A 20266-nucleotide genomic window follows, 5' to 3' on the forward strand; every position below is an offset into this window, starting at 1 on the left:
CCTTAACAGCTAGTTTCATTTATCATCCGATATATTTATCTTTATTCTGCAATTGTGTGTGGTTTGGGTGATGATATGAAAATCTGTTTTATTTCCTCGCACATCTGTTATCATCATAAAACACGACCGAGGCCTAAAGCTACTCTGAGAACTGAGGTATTTAAGCTCCAAATAAAAAGTCCAGTCTTTGTCATTTCATTATTTTCAGCTACTTAAAGTGTGCAAAGAAAATCAGCATTACTAGAAATGAAACTTAATAAAACAGCTGAGAGTCCAAACTCTAACACCAGTGTAGGACATTTGGACTGGGACTCAGTGGACTGGCTAAATACTACATTATACATCAAAGACAGTTAAATAGATATGCAGTACACCTCATCTTCAGATGAAAATGAAGATTGTGTGCTGGCTGTCCAGGTCTTCTCCATCACAGATGCTTTACAGAGAAGCAGGGTAATAAAATATGCTATTTAGAGGAAATAGCTGACGGTTATTAAATAATCATTTGTAGCGTTTACATTTACTCTTCTCTCTCCACAAACAAACCACGGCGTGGATGAACACAGATCTATATTTTCCAGCAGACCCAGTTTGCCTAAGCTTGGATTCAAATGAAACAAACCCAACAGGCCCAGTGTGAGTCGTGCCCACCGGACTCGAGTGGCTGCAAGCTTCTACACCTTATTAAGCCCCTTGAATCTAATAGCATCCCTTTCTCATCAACCCCCAGGCCCACCGAACACTTCAAATACATTTATTTTCTTACTAATTTGCTGTAAGTGGCTGGAGACTAATACACGGGTTAATGCTGAAGTTCAAACTGAGCATTGTTGTTGGTACCAGAGATGCTGGTGTGAGTATTCCATAAACTGCTGATCTGCTGGGATTTTTCCACTAACCGTCTCTAGATTTAGAGAGAACGGTCTGAAAGAGAGAAAGATCTCTGTGCAAAAAAACGCCTTGTTGACGTCAAAGGTCATCAGAGAAAGAGCAGACTGCTTCGAGCTGATAGGAAGGCAACAATAAGTCAAATAACCACTCGTTGCAGCTAAGATATGCAGAAAAACACCTGCGAATCCCTGAAGCAGATGAGCTGTGGCAGCAGAAAACCACATTGAGTGCCTCTCCTATCAGCTAAGAACAGGAAACTGAGGGTAACATTTGGAAAAAGATTCTATCTCACCAAAACTGGAAAATAGAAGATTGCAAAAATGTTGCCTGATCTCATGAGTCTCAATTTCTGCTGCAACTTTCAGATGTTGGGTCAGAATTTGGTGTAAACAACGTGAAAGCAGGGATCAAACCTGCCTTCTATCAACAGTTCAGGCTTGCGGTGGTGTGATTGTGTACGGCACACTTTGGATCCCTTAGTACCAACTGAGCATCACTTACACACCGCAGCCTGCTTCAGTATTGTTGGTGACCATGTCCATTGCTTTATGACCACAGTGTACCATCTTCTGATGGTAACACAATCATCTCAAACTGGTTTCCTGAACACGACCGCGAGTTCACTGTACTCGGACGGCGTCCACAGTCACCAGATCGTAGAAAATAGATAAGCAGTCCTATAGCAGTTAATGCTAAAACTGCTAATGATTAAAACTGTAGTTAAATTATTTAGAACCATAAATCGTATTAATGTTGCTGTTTAAACTGCAGCTTCTTCTTACACCCTCCCACTCATCCTTTTACTTTTAAACCTCGCTTTAAAACTTTTCCTCTCGTCTCCCGGTAATCTTTAACGCCGAACTTTAGGCTTTCATCATCATTTTGTTGCACCTTGTAACATTTTTATACCACCTCTATAGCTCCGCTTTTGGGCAAATACTTGTATGAATGGTGCTTAAAATAAATGTGAGATTTATTACAAAGGTTGGACAGGAGGGGTGGATGTGTGGGTGTCTGCTGTGTGATCTTGGCTACAGTGTGATCTTAATGTAGCCGGGCGGCCAGATGGCACACAAAAGCCTGAGAGTGAACAGAGAGTAGGGTGCATGTGCACAGAGATAAGTCCACACACACACACGCTGGCTTCCACTGAACAATAAATGCACCCACTGCAACTGTTTTAATAAGCAAACTAAAGCGCATTTCCAGAAGTTCCACACAGATGTAGGCAAATGTGTACACACACACTTGCATGGCTTCGTGGGAAATTAGAGGCATGTGTATGGTGATGGACTGCCTCTTGGCAGACACACAGATGGTCAAGCAAGCGTTTGATGAGAAGAGATGAACAGTCGCACGCCCCCTCATACTCTGTTGTACAAAGATGGACACATGCTCGGATCAGACAGACAGACGAGCGCGAACGCACAGCGAGAGCCAAAATGAGAGGAAAACTGAGACGTGGGTGACACAAAAAAAGTTACCGCCTGCATGCCTCACCTGTTTTGCCACCTCGGACAGCAGCAGCGTCTTTCCGGTGCAGGGTCCCCCGTACACCACTAGAGGGCTCGTCCTGCTCCCCTTAGACGGCATCAGATACTCCTGCACATAATCCAGAGACTCGGTCTTGTACTCGTAGAGGGCCGCGTAGGACTTACAGAGGGACAGGTGCTGCAGGATCTCGTCGTACAGCGGGTCAGTCTCCGTGTCAAAGTTCTGCTGGACCGTGGCCTGGATGATGTCCACCATGTCCTCGTAGAACTGCTTGCACAGACCTTCTACATAGTGGCTTTCCACTTCTTGTGAGTAGCCTAACTTCATGTCGCAATGGGTGACAGAAGAATAGACGCGGAGATTGGAGGCGGCCACGACCGTGGGGATGAACTCATCCCGCACCTTCAGGAGGCGTTCGTAGGCCTCCTGGTTGCGCATGACCCGATCGCTGCTGACCACGATGTCCATGTAGCGAGCCATCTCAGGGAGTTTGGCGAAGCGGTCAAAGTTGGAGATCTTGCGAATGTAGCAGACACATTTCCTGAGAAAGGCAGGCGTTTGTTTCCCAAGGGCAAAGTCTAATTCATCCTCCAAGGCTGAAAGAAGAAAAAAGACATTTTTTAATTAATCATATTCGAGTAGCACAAAACCCACGGCCGGATTACACCGAGCAACCTGCAAAGGTAAAAAGTCTGACATGAGCACAGCCGAACAGGTTTAAGAAGCTTTTAGCTTTCCATTATATTTCTCTTGAATCTTATTCACAAGAAGGTTTGTAAAACTCATACAAGCCAGCTTTACTGAACTGTATCACAGGCTCGCCCACAAAGAGCCCACTGACTGAAACTCTGCTTTTAGCAGAGCTCACAGGGCAGTCTGCTAATGACGGAGGGGAAGAGACAAAGAGTGAAAGAAAAGCTGGGAATTCTGGGAGACGGCACAACTTCCTCCACAGACTCTTCAATTAAAGTGCATAAAAACTAGAAGCTTCCTTGTTATCTAAAATGATAAAACGCTAAGCGACACTCCTTAATTAGCTTGTATTCTTCCTGATTTTCACAATTTAAAAGACTAAACTGTGCCTGGTTGATAAGACTGTCATTAAAATGTCATTAGTAGTGTGTTGCTTGCACTGTGACAGCATTAGAAAAGAAAAGCAGATTTCTTGAAGGATTAGTTCCAAAAAATGGACAGCCTTTTATCGAGGTGACTTTTGCAGAGGGAGTCAGAAAATTAGATGCAACTTCAGCAAGTTGATATGATTTTATTTTTTTTATTTTATTTTATTAATTTTAAACATGCATTAAGGAATATGGCTGCCCTGAGAGTTCATTTAGAGTCATATTCTATTACTCATATTATATACTTGCAATGACACATTGTTCTGCAGTCACACTAGGAAAAACATAGTTGGAGACTGCAGCTGCAACTGACCAGAAGTGCTGTGGCAACTTTGTGCAATTAACTTGCAATCCTTGCCTTTGAAATAATTGCTTCTGAGACGGGGACCACGTCTGCACCACTTGCAGTCAGTTGCTGTCTTCAAAGCAACTTTGGTGCATCAAGGTGGCAATAAAAAAGAAACAAACAGTCTCTAGTATTCAGTTAGTTTGTGATTGAACGCAGTCACGTTATCAACTGTGTGAAATCTGCTTGTGATGAATGAAATGCAAAAATCTGTTGCCGTCTACTTACAACCAGGGCAAGTGCCACCACATACATCTCCATTTAGACACGCCCAACACAGAAAACCATCAGCTTCTTTCTGATTAAAAAAAAGGAAAAAAAAAAAAGAAAAGGTCTGACACTGCAACACGCTGCTTGGATAAATAACTCGGAAGAGAAGCGACTATGTGATCGATCAATCACTGTCGTCCGCTGAGGTGACTCTGATAGATCCTGATTGCATCTCATCTCTTGTTATCAATTTAGTTACAAGGTGACAGGCTCACTTATTAAATATACGGCCTTTGCTGTGTGATTTTCTGTTCCCCACAAAGGTTAATGTTGTTTTTATTCCAGGCTGGATAACTCACAGTTGCAACCTTGGCATATAAGTGTTGTTTAATTGGGTATTTAATGTCGTGCGCTTATAACAACTTTAATTTAACTTATTTATTAGGAATAAACTCACTGTGTGTTTTTTTACTGTAGCAACTGAGGCTGCGACTAACAAACTTTTTTCATTATTGAAGAATCAGCTGGCTTTTATTGTAACATCGTTGTAACAAACCCAAGCCGACTTTTTAAAACTCAAAAACATCCAGCGAGGTATCACAGAAGAAACTAATCAATTTTTTAAATCTAAAATTGCAATAATTTTCAAAAACCAAATGAAAAGCCAGAAAGATAAAAGTCCAGCAGACAGAGAGATGTGATCCTATTTGAAAAGAAAGTATCGAGAAAAGTATAACATGAAAAGAAAAAGCAGACGTGAAATTTACCAGAGCAAAGGAATTTCTTGGCCTGAGCGCTCTTCATGGTCCCTTTCTCTTGAAGCTGCAGCACCGCCGTTCGGAAGATCCTCTTGATCTCCTCTGACACGTTCCTCCAGGCCTTGTCGTTCTTGGTCTTGACTGCGCTGCTTGGCTCCATCTAAGCAGAAGAGGGGGCAGAGAGAGGACAGTCTGACTGCACAGCATGGACTCTTACCATGTACGGAGCAAGTGCTGTCACTCGCTTCTGTGCAGGAAGAGTGCAAATATGTGCAGCGACACAGGAAACATTCAAGTGTTTCATATGAAACAAGCTCATCATAAAGCTGACTTTAGCTCCTCTCCCTTTAGGTTCATTTTATTCTGATTGGTTGCCACATGCAAACAGAAGGTTTGAACAAAAGGGGGTGGGGCTTCTTTGCTCATAAAGATGAACCTATTAGAGCTATTCCTCTAACTGAGAGTCACTCAAAAACTGTCTACAAAGGAGCATGGATGGTCTGAAGAGATTACTTGTACTTATTATATATGCCTCACTAGTACCAGATTAGACCCTGTTTTGCCTTCAGGACTGCTTTAATTCTTCATGGCACAGATTCAACGAGGTCCTGGAGACATTCCTCAGAGATTTTTGTCCATACTGACACCTTTGGGATCACACAGCTCCCATTCATCCCAAAGGTGCTCTACTGCAGCGGTCCCCAACCCCAGGGCCATGGACCGGTACGGGTCCGTGAGTCGTTTGGTACTGGGCCGCGCGAGTTGAGGCTCGGGTGTGAAATTTATGGTTTTCGGGGTTTTTATTGTTATTTTTTATTGTTAACTCTGTTTCCCTTGGTCTTTTCCCATGTGTTATGGATAAATCCTCTTTTTTTTGGAGTCGGTACTGGTTTTATTTTGTATTTATGTTGTATTTATCCACGACACCTTAAAGGCCGATACGTGAAAATACTGTCGGACGTAAACTGGTCCGTGGCGCAAAAAAGGTTGGGGGCCGCTGCTCTACTGGACTGAGATCTGCTCACTTGAGTACAGTGAACTCATTGTCATGTTCAAAAAAACAGTGTGAGATGTTCTGAGCTTTGTGACATGGTGTGTTATCAGAAGATGGGTTCACTTTGGTCATAAATGGTTGGACATGGTCAGAAACAATACCTGGCTGTAGGCTGTGCTGTTTAAACGTTGCTCAGTTCGTACTAAGGGGACCAAAGTGTGCTAAGAACATATTGCAGCAGAAATCGAGACTCATCAGACCAGACAAGATTTTTCCATCGCCATGTTCAAAGTCCCTAAAATCATCTTTCTTCCTCATTCTGATGCTCAGGTTGAAGTTTTTGACCCTACAAATATCTGTGTTAAAAGATGTGTGAAGAAGTGTACCTAAAAAAGTGGCTGGTGTGTTTATATATGACAGCGAGTAAGGAAACGCAAAACGACTGGTTCCCTTTAATGCTTAAATCTTGAATTTTCTCTGTGATTATTTTTATCATCACAAAGTCTTTTTTTTTTTTTACTTCAGCGAGACTCAAGGGAACATCAACATGGTGTACTTAAGAAAACTGAGGCGTACTACCTCTTGAAAGTTAAAGGCAGACCTTGGACGTTTTATTTAAAATAAATGTTGCTAACAGATTCTTCAAGTGGCTTTTCAGGCTGATTTGCAAGGATGTGAAACATTTCAAAAGACAAAAATAAGTTCATTCATCGACCTCAAAGAAGAGCTGTTCTTCTTTTCCCTGCATGCTGAAATTTAATTCATTTCACACGAAACTCAAGGACACGAACGCCTCGAGCCTCCTGTTAGTGTGACTGAGTGCGATTGAAGCTCTGGACTCACAGAGTTCTGGTAGTTCTTGAGCATTTGGGCTTTGGGTTTGAGGTAGTATGCGGGTGGCACCGAGTTTTCATCCCTGCAGTACCACTCTTCTAGGATGTGTGTGTCCAGCCCCGCCTCCACAGCTGCATCCAAGATCATCTCAAACTCGGCCGATTCCACCTCCCCCGGCACTCGGATGCTGCCGTACTTTTCTCCCACCAGACCCTGATGGAAAGAAAAAGGAAGGAGAGAAAGGAAGAGGGCGTGAAAGGTGAGAAGGAGAGGAGGGAAATGCGTCTCGTCGCGACCGTTTCGGGGCTCTATTTTTTGGATCAGTGGCGCAGAGTGAATGGCGAAGTCAATGATGCGCACAGTGCGACTTATTTAAGGCAATTTCAGAGCCACGGGCGCACACGCGGTGCGGTGGGGACATCAAGCAGCCACTTTGTGACGGCAGGGATGTAACTGCCGCCGCAATCCCCACTCCCGTGTGCACCGTGCTGAGCGATGACAGCTTTATCGAGGATGGAAATTGCATCACGCGACAGTTACAGTAAGGAAACGATGCGCCTCTTTTCCCCACACAGAAATATTTATTCGGTGAGGGTTCAGAAATAATGCTCACCAAAAGTTAATCACTATCACACAAACATCACAACATACAGGGCTGTGAAAGAGAGACCTTTAGTTCACAGAAGGATAACATGAGGAGCTCATTACACAGTCTGGAGACACAAGCTTTCCACCAGTTAGTTATTTTATTAGTTACTGTTTGCTTAACCCTTCATACATGAGCCAGAAACACTCAAGACATTTAAAAAGCAGTTAGTCCTAACACTGTTTCACCTGTTCTGCTGACTTCTATACACTTATGTTCCCTAACAAGTCTGTCTTTTGTCCGGTCTTCCTTGCCTCATCCCCAACCAGTCGCAGCAGATGGGTCTGGTTCAGTCAGAGGTTTCTTCTGGTTAAAAGGGAGTTTTTCCTTCCCACTGTCGCCAAGCGCTTGCTCACAATTGGCTGCCTGATTTTTTGGCTTTCTCTGTATTATTGTAGGATCTTTAACTTACAAAGCGCTTTGAGACTTCTGCTGTTGCGATTTGGCACTATTTTAATTTATGAATGGATCCAAAAGAGGGTAAATGGACTGGTTCTTATTTAGTGCCTTCTTACTATACATGAGCACCCAAAGCGATTAATACATCATGCCTCATTAACGAGAATTTTTTTTGCACAAGGAGCAATTTGGGCTTCGGTTTCTTGCCTATGGGTACTTCAGTATACAGACTAGAGCAAATCGTCAACCTTCTGATGAGTAGATGAGTTGCTTTACCTCCTGAGCATCGGTTGAGGCAGTGGCTTTGAGTTGACGTTCTCTCGTGTGTGTGTTCAGATGCTTGTTAATGCGCATATGAGCTAATTACGTGGCAGCAACTTGATGTTTTCAGACATGTGGACATGGTCCACATGTTCTATCTTGATGCTATATGCTAACCTGTCAGTATGGACTGATGACTACACCATGAGGTGGATAAGCAGTATACGCTTTTACCCAGAGAGCTCAGAAACTTTTTTTCGTGACAACTCAATCAAATTTTTGTCTTTTTACTCGAACAGAAAGACTTTTTGACTTATTCCAACCAAGTGCTAGCAATATGTTACTAATGAAGTGGCCGGCAGGTATGCATTATTTTCTGTTCATGCTGTATGCAGAGGTGCAGACAGGCAACCCCTGGAAGTGATCTGTATTACAGTGGGTGGGCAGTACACAATGAATACCGTTGTTGTATTTTTAATATTTCCTAAACCTATGCTAACACGATGACATGAGAAAACTACATTTCAAATTCTTTTGGTGCCTGTTAACCAGTATTGTACATGTCCACAGGCAGGTTTCTGCACGGAAGCATGAAAACGAAAGTGCTCCGACTCTCCTGCCGGCACAAACACCGACCTGTCTGCATCCTACTTTCAAACTGAAACCAACCCAGTGGCTAACATGCAAACATTCCTATATATTATGGAAATATATACACCTGAATGTATGTCAATTGAAGAGGGAAAAAAGGCATGAAGCTGCCATATTACACGAACAATGGTCATTTTTCAGGAGTTTGCAGAGGCATCTGATTTGCATAAAGCAGGCTAGGCTTCAGTTTCATGCAAATAAGCAGCTGCCAACTTGGCCCTTGTTGCTCGAAACTCCGTGTATAAGGCATGGTGAGGTAGATGTTTTTATTATAATACCTGTTCTGATTTTTCCTGAATCTTGCCTCTGACATGTGCTTTCAATACAGTAACAATTAAAATGACTTAAAAACTGAACATTTTCAGATGTTAGCGCTGTTGCCTTACAGCAGGGAACGTTCTGGGTTTGAATCCACCATCTGGCTGGACTGCGTTTGTGTGGTTTTACCACCTTAGGTATTCAGGTTTCCTTTCAGAATCCAAAGAGATGCAGTTAATGAGGACAAGTTATTCTAAATTGCCCGTATATGTGAATGGTTGTCTGTCTCTTTGTCTCTTTCTTCTAGTCCTGTCACAGGGTGTACCCCATCTCCTGCTGTCTCCATGCAGCTGGAATAGGCTCCAGCCCACCTGCAACCATGAGGGTGATCGAAGTCAAGCATATATACATATATAGATATAGATATATTCAAATAAAGCAGAGTACTCCCTTAAACATAGGAGACAATCTGCTCTCTATTTTGCTCAAAAAACAGATTTGTTCTGCTGGTGCACAAAAACATTTGAATGACAAGCGGCTGTAAAAATGCACAGACATGAGCCAAATTTTCTAATTCTCAGTAATAAGCAGTATTAGGGAAAATAAGCAGATTTGCTTTTCATATAGAGCAGACGGGGCTGTTTTGAAGGAAAGGAACTGAATGCACTAATTAAAGGGAAGTGTGCGGATTTTGAAGTAGGACTGTGAAATTGAATTTGTGTGCTATAAGTAAAGGTTATTATCATCACCATCATATACCAAGCCAATACCCACAATCTCATCCACAATCTTCTAAGTCAGATGCAAGAACACTGCAAAGAGTGGACGAATAATTAGGCAGCATCGAATCAAATCACGGCCTTTTCATCCCGCTATTATCTCGAACTCCGCGTGGCATATCTGCCAAGAGTTCCAGTGAGCCGTTGAGCTTCCCGTCAGCTTTGGAGTGACAGCGCATTCAATACCACTAGAAATCATCAGGGACATTTTCTGGCGCCTTTCTCGCTGCTCTCTATCAGCCTCATCTGAGGACAATGAGAGCAAAAATAAATAAGATACTCGAAGACCTCCTTTGTAAAACCAGCTGATCTTTACTCCTCGTGTCATGACACAGACTGTGCGAGCTACAAGCCAAATGACGGCGAGCTCCGATAAGCGGGAAAGCCACGGCGACGGTACGCCCCCCTCGGCAATGACTTCTTGTTCTCTTGGCAGTCGCAGTGGGAGCAGATGCAGAGAACGATCAGATGACGGCATGTGGCGCGGTCCGTAGGACGGCCTACTGTCGCCTGTGTGAGACTCATTTACATTCAACCAGTTTTGTGTCCATGTAGCGAGCGTTCGGTTGAACGTACAAGATGGTTGTGTCAGTTGCTTCGTCGGGGGAGGTGTGCCGTGTTTGAGTGCAACAGCAGATTAAAGATGGTGCTCTGGCAACAAAAAGCAAAGCTAAGGGCTTCTATGAAACAACAGGCTTAGCGCTACTGTGACTTTATTTCCAATAAAGCAAGAAGCCCATTAAGACAAGAATGCCAGTGTAAGAGCAAAATAAGTGCCAGGCAAATTTAAAAGATATACAAGTAAGAAATGTCAGGAGAAGGCTGGGATTCCCCCCGTGTGTCCGACTCCCCGCCTGCTCTTCCTGCCAAAATAAAGAGTTTCACAGAAAAGTAGGGCAAGCTGCTCGCTATCTTCAGTTGTGTCATGAGCTGGATCCAAGCCCAAAATGTTTCAAGTAACGGATGAGCTATTTGGCTCAGAGTGCTCCAAATAAGAGAGAATGAATAAAACCATGTGGTTTCTTGTCTTTTTTAACATTTGCACTCCAAAAACAAAGACAAAAAGATCGCATTTCCTTTTGTTACTTAAACCAACAAACAACCTGAAACCCTGCTGAGATCAATGTGATAACACAGGTTTTGTGTTCTGTACAAGCAGCAAAATCTGAGACTGAGCTACTGGGACAGCATGAAGATAAATGTGCAGGAAATAAGTGTGCAAACTTTCAGCCACCACACTGGAACTGTGTTTCTAATGTTGATGCCTTTTGGAAAGATTTTCACTGCCCATTGACCTCTTTGTTAGGAACACTGGGTTGGACCCAAGTTTGAGCCTTCAGAGCTGTTTTAATTCTTTATGGTTTAATGAGGTGTTCCAAACATCCCAGATTTCAGGTTCATGTTGACATATGTTTCTTATCCGGATCGAAGCAGCCATCAGAAAACGGGTACACTCTGTCCATAAAAGCATGGACATGGTTAGCAACGATATTTAGGTGGGCTGTGGTGTTTAAATGATGCTCTGCTGGTACTAAGGGGCCCAAAGGGTGCCAAGAAATCACCTCCCGCACAATTACACCACAACACCTGTTATTTACACCAAATTCTGATCCTACAACTTGAATGTCGCAACACAAATCAAAACTCATCAGATCAAACAATGTCCTGAGAGCCCACCAAAGCTGTAGCCTTAGCGTCCTGTTTTTTAGCTGACAGCAGTCGCACTCGGAGCGGTCTTCTGCTTTAAGGTTCAATGTGTGTTCAGAGATGCTCTTCTGCATTTAGGTTACTCTTTCTTTCCTGTCAGTATGAAGCATTCTGGTCACTTTCAGACTATTCTCTTTAAACCATAGAGATGGTCGTGAGGGAAAATTTCAGCAGATCAGGAGTTTATGAAATACAACAACCATACCACATTCAAAGTCACTTAAATCCCCTTTCTTGCTCATTCTGGTGCTCAGTTTGAACTGCAGCAGGTCGTCTTGACCACGTCTACATTCACTGGGCTGCTGTCATGTGATTGGTTAATTAGATATTTATTCCAATGAGAAGTTGAACAGGTGTACCTAATAAGGTGGCTAAAGTTTTTCCTTTTTCTCAGGAGAAACTGTCCAGTGGGCTTGTATAGGACTAAAACAACACTCAAACCAACTGATGATCACCATTTTCCTTTTTAAAGTGATCTTGTTGGGGGCCCTTGAAGATTTTATAAATTTAACTCTTTCTACGTGTCTGACTGACATAAGCTGTGAGAATCTGTGAGAATTTGTTTCTCTCATGCAGTGGATCTACTTGCTTTAATAACTGGACAATCTAATTTAATTTGGAGGTTAAATTTGTATTTCAGGATTTGTATTTTCAAACATATTTTAAAAATGTAAAAGTAATGCTATCTTGGATAGCACTGCCCATTCTTGTATATCAGATTGAGTTAAAAGTAGCCTGGCTCTATTGTAGCAGCAAGTACAACAGAGTAGAATACAGTGGATGTGCTCTAATGAACTATAATAATAACAATAATAATAATAATAAGTGCTCCCATTGATCTTAGAATGAATGGCCATTGGTTGTCTTTGTAGTTAAGCTAGCTGATGGCTTATTTCAAAGCCAAAAGAAATACAGATGTTCTTCCTCTCCTCTAAAAACTCTATATTGAACTCACCTCTTGCTACAGCACCATACACGCTGCTCAGGCACATTGAGAAAGCCACAGGGTTCAGCAGTTATCCACATTGGGGACACTCAGGTGGGCAGTGACCATTTTGATCCAGCCATTTTTTTTTACTTTACGTAAGATCAACCTATTTCAGAATCAAACAGCCTCCCGAGGAGCGACTGTTTAGATGCAGCTTAGATCTTCCAGGAACCTACGAACACTGAAATGCCCTGCAGGTCACCTCATCTACCTACCTCAGATGACCTTCTGTGACTCACGGTGCTGCAGTGATGTGTCGGAGAGGATGGAGGCACTGGGCTGAGCTATAGTAATACTGAGAGTGTGTGTGTGTGTGAGAATGTGTGTGAGAGAGGTAGAGAGAGGAGAGAGAACAGTCACTCTCCAAGTTGCTGACAAAGTCTCTGTCAGCTTGCATCGCAGTGATGTAGGGCGAATGGAGTAGTTGTGTGCACGCACATGTGTGTGTGTAGAGATGGAGATTAGGATAAAACCAACTGATGTTTCCCATCAAAATTACAAAATCAGGTGTTCAGATGCCTACACAGACACAGACCCGTCTGTCACTTCTGTCACACACTTAGTTTACTGAAGTCAAACTGTAAATAAAGAAACAAAAAAAATTGCAAATATTGGCCGGGTGGCTTTAACACCCGTGTCTTAGCCGGAGAGCAGGCGCGCAATGAGGCTATCTTAAGTGGATTACTGCTTGGAAGCCGACAACTTCCCTCTTGTGTGTGTGAGTGTGTCACTCCATACGCTAGTCTTTTGAGAGAAGTTACTTCTTATTACACTTTAGGACCAACAGGTGCAGGAAACACATGAAGCTAAAGTGGCAATAGCAAAGCACACAGTGGCCAAATGGCAGTGCCAACTCTGCCTCCCTCCCTCTTTCCCTACTCTGTTTTTAATCCTTGAAAGGGGGGGGTGACAGTGAGGGGCTATATACTCTGACTAAGTGCACTTTATCTGATGAGCCAGCTGAGAGAGGCAGCAAAGATATTGTGCACAGCTACAGTATGAATTAGCAAATCAATCACTCACACGGTCAATTAATCAATGAAACACACAGTCAACTGTTCGGGTATTTGCTGCATAAGCTTTGGCACAAGCAGAGGGAAATATGGCTCTGAACACAAGCAGATGATGTGAGAAAAAAACGTTTTTTTCTGACACTCAGAGAGCTGTGTTACATCTCACTATGTGCAAACTGGATCCTATCAGCATGTATGTGCCAATCGTCACGGTAATTTTGCAAGAAATTAGTTTTGCACCATTATTTTGACTTCACTAGAACAGAACGGGTAAAAAACTGTTCAATTCTGAACTGATTTGTGTATTCCTTATCCATGTTATACTGTTATGCAGTCGCCTTCCCCCCTGATTCATCTACTGTCCATTTATGCCAACTTTTCTCTGACTGGCTATCCTAAATGACGCCAGTGCAGAAGTGCAAAAACATTTTAGGATCTACTTGAGTCTGGCTCCAAAAGGACTCGTGTGTTACAGCATGAAAAAGCATGTTTGGGGCCTAAAAATACAGTTTTGGCCTCGAGTGGGGTGAATTTTTTTTTTTTATAGCCCATCAATCCATTACTGAGTCTTCTAACACAGGCAGCTGGGACTCATCCATGACTTGGATTGGAATTCTTCAATGTGATTATGCTGTTTGTTACATTTGGAGCACAATTAACGTATTATCTAACGAATGTTATGATGTTGCATCCAGCCAACATGTTTGTGCTTTATATGGGGGAGTGAAATTCTTGTATTTTATTAGTTAGTTGCTTAGCACTAATCTGATATGCATCTCTGTGCATTGCACATATGCAGTTTATAAATTCAGTTTGATAACCCAGCTAAACAGCACCAGCTGATTAGGGCACTCAACTCTCTCATTCATGTATGGCAACTTGTGGCTTCAAAAAAACGACACTGTTAAAAGTGAAACTTTTAAATGCAGATTTCGAAGTACATGTATGATACGCTAGTATATAATATGAAAGACCAACTTCCTTCCAGGTCTGGAAAGTGAATCCAAATGCATAAGTGCCTTAAACTTGCATTTTTTATTTTTTTAACTGGCCTTTTTTAATTCACTTAATTCACACACCTGCAGTACCTTTGCAGCCCACCAGGGGCCCGGACCCACACTTTGGGGTTCACTGATCTGGGAAAGCGGCCCGCTGACTCTGTGAATACTTTGCTGCAGAGTTTATGATCCATTTTGTAAATTTGGGTCATTCTGAGTGTCAGAAAGGAGGATTGTCTAGGATATGCTCATTGGCTAATGATTTGATTAACAAGTCATTAGCCAATGAGTGCGTGGGTTCACATTCAGATCCGCCCCCTCACTTCTTACAATTTTGATACGCCAAGAAGAAAGAACTAATCTCATCTAATGAGGCTTCAAAATTATGACTTCGTTAATGGCCTGGTGACGTCATGGTGGCTACGTCCATCTTTGTTTTACAGTCTATAGTATGAGCAATAGGAGGGCGGAGCTTCTTTGCAACCTGTGTGTCTCTGTGTATTTAGGGTATTTACTTCCTTTGACATCAAACAGAGCTACGAGTAGAGAAAACTGTCTCAAACTGAGCATTTAAAGCCGTCTGAAGGCTGAGCTTTGCACATGGGGGCTTCTTTAAATGAACACTGGAACAATATTTTAGTCCCACATGTGTTTTCCTACTGCTTTAAGAAGCCCCTAAAATATATCCTAATTACTCCTGCATGAGTAATGCATTGTATAAAAAAACTGCAGCACCCATTTGAAATTTATGAGCCTTTTATAAAAATGAAACTCCATATCTGTGGCATGATTTTTTTAAGATTTACAGCTGAGTGGGAACAAATGCGTTCAGGAGAGTAAGAAAATATAGCCAGACGGACTAAAATAACATTTGATGATCTGGATTATGAGTTGAAGGTTAAGATAAAGAAATAAAAGGTCGAAAAATGTTCGCACCACTTGAAAAACATTTGATTTTCTGAAGCTGTGAGGAGCAGCTTATCAGTGCAGTCAAGAGTCGGGCAGATTTAATACTAGTATGTATCCTGACCCCCAGTACAAACACTCTGTGGCCAAAACTTGCTTAGAATAAGCACGTCGGATGGATTTGCATAAACACTTCACACTGTCCAAGAAGCTACGCTTGAATCGGAGCAATCTTTCCACAAGCATGAAGACACAATTTCCAGTATCATTGAAGAAGTCTGGGCTATCGTATTAGCGCTTACATCATGTTAACTGAATGGGGGAGAAGCAGTGGGAAACAAACACGAGCTACAGTATCCTCAACTATCCTCTTACATCCAGTAAAGCTGCCGTGCGGGCAGCAGAGCCGGAACAGTTTGCTGATACGTGTCCTTGAGGCGATCGTCAAGTTTTAGTTTTAGTTTAGTTTTTTTAAAGGGGGGAAATCTGAGACCACTGCAGAGCGGAGGACAAGAAAAGGAAAAAGAAAAGGAAAAGAAAAGAAGTCATGGCTCATTGTCATGCTTAATCTCCGGGTCAGTGACACCATCACCATGCCAACCCCTACCATCGCCATGGAGACCAGCTTTATTGCATCGACAGGTTAGAGAAAAGCCCCTCGTAGCCAGGTGTGTGCGCGTGTTTCACAGCCCTGCACTGCCACCTGTCTTGTGTTGAGTTGTGCCTTTTGAGTGACACTCGCTGCAAGTGACTGTTACTCATAAAGAAAGACTGACACGTCCAATAACAAAGCTGGTTATATAACAGTCGTGTCTGTCTTATGAAGTGAGGCGCCTCTAAATCTAGATGGCCACGCATTCTCGCCGTGCCTCCGGTGTTTCTCTCTGGCTTACGTTACAATAACATGTGAAAAACGTATTTGTCACACTGACATGTTTCAGATCATCAAACACATTTTAAATACAAAATGCAGTTTTTTAAATCATGTCTTCATTTCTTAAGGGGAAAAAGATATCCAAGCGTACCTGGCCCTGTGTGGAAGTAACTACCCGCCCTTGTTAAATCATGAATTAACTGTGATTAGCTGTATTTTTTTGGACAGCTGAGCTCAGTTTCACCAGACACACACAGGCCTGATTACTACAGACCTGCCGAATCACTTAAACAGAACCTGTGTGATGAAGTGAAGCAGGCTAAAAGATCCCAAAAAGCAACATCATGCCCTGATCTAAAGAAGCAGTTGAGAAACAAAGTCACTGACATCTATCAGCCTGTGTTATAAATGTTTGTGTGTGACAGGTGATGCACCTTTACTTAAAGCTGATGGTGGGAGGGGCTAAGATGATAGAAAGGCAGGAAATGAGGAGGCTTGTCATCCTAATGAAAAACAGCCTGCATGTGCGTGCTGCAGCTGGGACACCTGCACCTCATCATCTCATCAGTGAAAGCTGTGATGCCAGACTGAAGCTCTCAGCCCACCTTCACTTTGCTTCTTTCCTTTCCATCCACAGTTACACGTCTGCCTGTTCGGCTCGTTCTTCAGCCACGCGCTCCTGCCAGGTTCACCGCCATTCCCCACTCCCGTTCCCACCTGCTTCAGTCTCCAGCCATCATCAGTCTCTCCATACCAGCCACATCTCCAAGAGTCTTTTACAGTAAACATCCTAAAAGGTTTCTGCTTCTGGGTCCAATTACTGCCAAAACCCCCCCAAAACTAACACCTGGGATGACTGCATAAAATGAAATCTTATTTAATAGCAATTCCTCTCAAGAGCTATCTTTTCTAACTCTGAAATGGTGGGATTCTACACCTTAAATCCCTTTAACAAGGTTGAACTGAAGAGTCTTCATAAATCTGAGAAATTAAATGGAAATTAAACTCCCATTATGAAAGAAAAGGATTCCTGTAGAAGGAAAGCTCACATTCCCGTCGTAGTTTCTCTTTGTTTTCTTTATTTGCCTTGCAATTTTTTTTATATAAGCAACATTATTGTTAGTCTGTTGAATTTTGATGTGTTTTGTTTTGTGTGAGTGTTCTCTAGTTCTTTACTTTCCTTATAGTGGGACAAGATTTTTTTATTAACAAATGTATTTAATTTTCCAATTTTATTTTGATAATTTAGTGTCACTGAGACTTCTATTCAATTCAAACAGTTGCCTCAAGGCGCTTTATAATATAAACTAAAGACCCTACGATAATACAGAGAAAACCTCAACAATCAGACGACCCTCTTTGAGCAAGCGCTTTGGTACGGAGCCCTGCAAGGGACATTGGAGAAAAAAACACGAAGATGAACTTTTGCAAGATAGTTTTAAGATTAGTCTTTCCTACTATAAGTAGCTGCTGACATTGTTGGAAACTGGAATTGGCTGGGCCGCGCTATGAATTATGGGATAGGTTGGAGTACGAAGGATACACCCAACCCATCCATCAAATTCAGGGAAATGAGGGACGCATTTGGAGCAGCCTTCGAATTGGACGAGCCTTTGTCGCCTGGCTGTGACGTAATTGGCCTTCAAATGCGACCTGCGAAGGATTCGGCCTATTTTGCGAGATCTCGCAAAAGTAACTCAGGATCTCTCAAAACTTTTGCGAGATCTCACAAAAGTTCATCTTTATTTTTTTTTCTCCAATGTCCCTTGTGGGGCTCCGTACTTTGGCGACAGTGGGAAGGAAAACCTCCCTTTTAACAGGAAGAAACCTCCAGCAGAACCAGGCTCAGGGAGGTTGGGGTTGTTCTACTTGGTTAATAATTAGCTTGTAACCCCCACCTCCAACCATTTCTGTATTACTGTAGGGTCTTCACCTTACAATGTAAAATGCCTTGAGCCAATTATTGTTGTGTTTCACTGCAGCACTAAAATTGAACTAAACTGAAACTTGACTGGAGAACAACCCTGTAAGGTTGTGGCTTGTTCTGCTGAAAACTTCACATATTGCCCAACCATGATCTATAACTCAGGTTGTCATGCTCTTATTGGATGCTAGGAACAAAAACGTGTTAAACTTATGTAGCTCGAGAGAGAAACGGCTCGAGGCATCTGCACTCATCGCTTCCAAGTTCCAAGCTCTGATCGCCATTACTGTGTTTACCAAGGTGTCATATGTCAACCAAACGTCTCATCTGTAATCACTTCAACTTTGCCATGAAGTGGAGAAACGCTTAACTTGGGATTGTCTGATTATCGAATGCACACGTGCTTGCAGGTAACTTTAGAGACGAGAGAAGTAAGAGAACAAACGTGGATCTTTACCTTACAATATAAAGCACCTTGAGGCAACCGTTGTTGTGATTTGAATGTGAACATGTCGCCATCTCAGTAGCACAGTATTGCAGTAGTTTAGTTAGTGCATGCAATAGTATCGTGGTTACCGTATTCACTGGGCACAGATCAGTCAGGAATGGCTTTAAAGCTGCCAAACAAACCATGCAGCGCTACCCGCTGTGGCGACCCCTTGTGGCAAGGGAGAAAATGAACGTTTTTGTTTCAGTTATTAGAAGCGAGATATGTTAGACAAGGTGTCAAAGCTGTTAGTTTGAATCTGAGTGCATCACAGCATGGAAGCATTTGTAGCGAGCACTGTACGTACCAAACAAAGTGTAAAAGGTTTCCTGTGGTTTCACAGATCCTCTGCAGCAGCAAGAAACACACCTACACTACAAACGTCAATCCTTTTCCTCTGTTCCCTCTCTAGTGTCTGCATGCAGGAAAAAAAAGTAGCTTTTCATAGTTTATTCCTTCATCTCTTTCCTTTCTTCTGGCCATCCCTCCTCTCTGGTCGATGCACTGGGCTCTGTGACAGTTATTGTGGGCTGCATACCCGGCAGACCTGCCTGTCTTTGAAGTCTCCTCTTGCTGCCATGTGTTTGTGTATGTGTATGTTAGCTGGGGTGACACTTGGACAGCCCCTGAGAAGGTCTGAAGATAACTGTGTCTGGAGACCACCAGAGACTGCGGCTGAGTTTGCAAGGACGTAAAACACAAAAACAAATAAGATAAATAAACGTAAAGGATGCAAAATGAGAAAACAGAATCCACACACAGCCTCACATCCTTAAAACCTACTACCTACCTTGTTGTTGAAACAACAAGACCTTAAATTCTGTTGACATGCTCCCCATCCTCGCATATATATCTAGGTCTACCGCCCTGTAAAAATAAACAACGGGACTCCGGAGACAGCTCAGACAACCCAGAACTGTCATAAACGAGGATCCAAGTCCCTGATCAAAGGGCCCGCCACCGCCGCTTTGAGCTCCCCAGTCCTGGAAACGGGGCCGCCATCCCGCCCGAACGGCCTGTGTGGCGACGACAGGGAGCCGCGCTGCAGGGAGCGCAGCAGCTGGCTTTGACAAGTCTGAATGGGACTTAATCCTGTGGAGGTATTGCGGACTCCTCGGCATAAATACATTCACCACAGGGAGCGCAGGACTAGAATATTCTATTAAAGATTTAAGCAGCCAGATGGGGGAGGATGTGCGCATGCTTGTGTACGGGTGTGTAGAACAGTCTCTATCACCCAAAGTTAGAAAACACCCGAGGTGATTCTCAATCTCCCTCAGGTCACTGTGCTCTGTTTGCACGTTCCTGTGGGGGTGTTTGTTTGTACGCTTGAAAGTGGGATAGAAGAAGAAAGGTGGATCGGAGATAGAACAAAGAGGTGTGTGTGTGTGTGTGTGTGCACCTGTGTCTACTTTCCCTGAGTGTGCAGTGTGGTGTTGCTCGGAGGTCAGTCAGGGTTAAATTGGTGAAATTGCAGCAGGGACAGAGAGCGGAGAGGCCGACGGGAATGAATGAAATCAGTGCGGCGTATTCAACACTACAACCAACACCGGGCAGCGGCACAAAGAGGAGGCTGTGCCACTTCCTTTTAAATCGCATGTGATCATTTTAGGCCAGTTTAGCCTGATGCTACATCACAGAAACATTAGGAAACGCTGCGACAGAGTGCCGGGAGAAAAGATGTCGCAAGAAGTGCACTTGCATAGAAATCTTTGAGCTCGCAAACT

At 43.0% G+C, this 20266-nt stretch overlaps 1 protein-coding gene across 1 annotated transcript in view; it reads right to left on the reverse strand.

Moving 5' to 3' along the window:
- Nucleotides 1-20266, reverse strand: part of nwd2 (NACHT and WD repeat domain containing 2) — a 60390-nt gene that overhangs the window by 11201 nt on the left and 28923 nt on the right. Inside the window, 3 exon segments of the mRNA XM_025902053.1 lie at nt 2392-2981; nt 4830-4980; nt 6658-6861. Coding sequence (XP_025757838.1) covers nt 2392-2981; nt 4830-4980; nt 6658-6861 — 945 coding nt within the window.

Source organism: Oreochromis niloticus, linkage group LG3 (assembly GCF_001858045.2).
Source record: "Oreochromis niloticus isolate F11D_XX linkage group LG3, O_niloticus_UMD_NMBU, whole genome shotgun sequence".
Lineage (NCBI taxonomy): Eukaryota > Metazoa > Chordata > Actinopteri > Cichliformes > Cichlidae > Oreochromis > Oreochromis niloticus.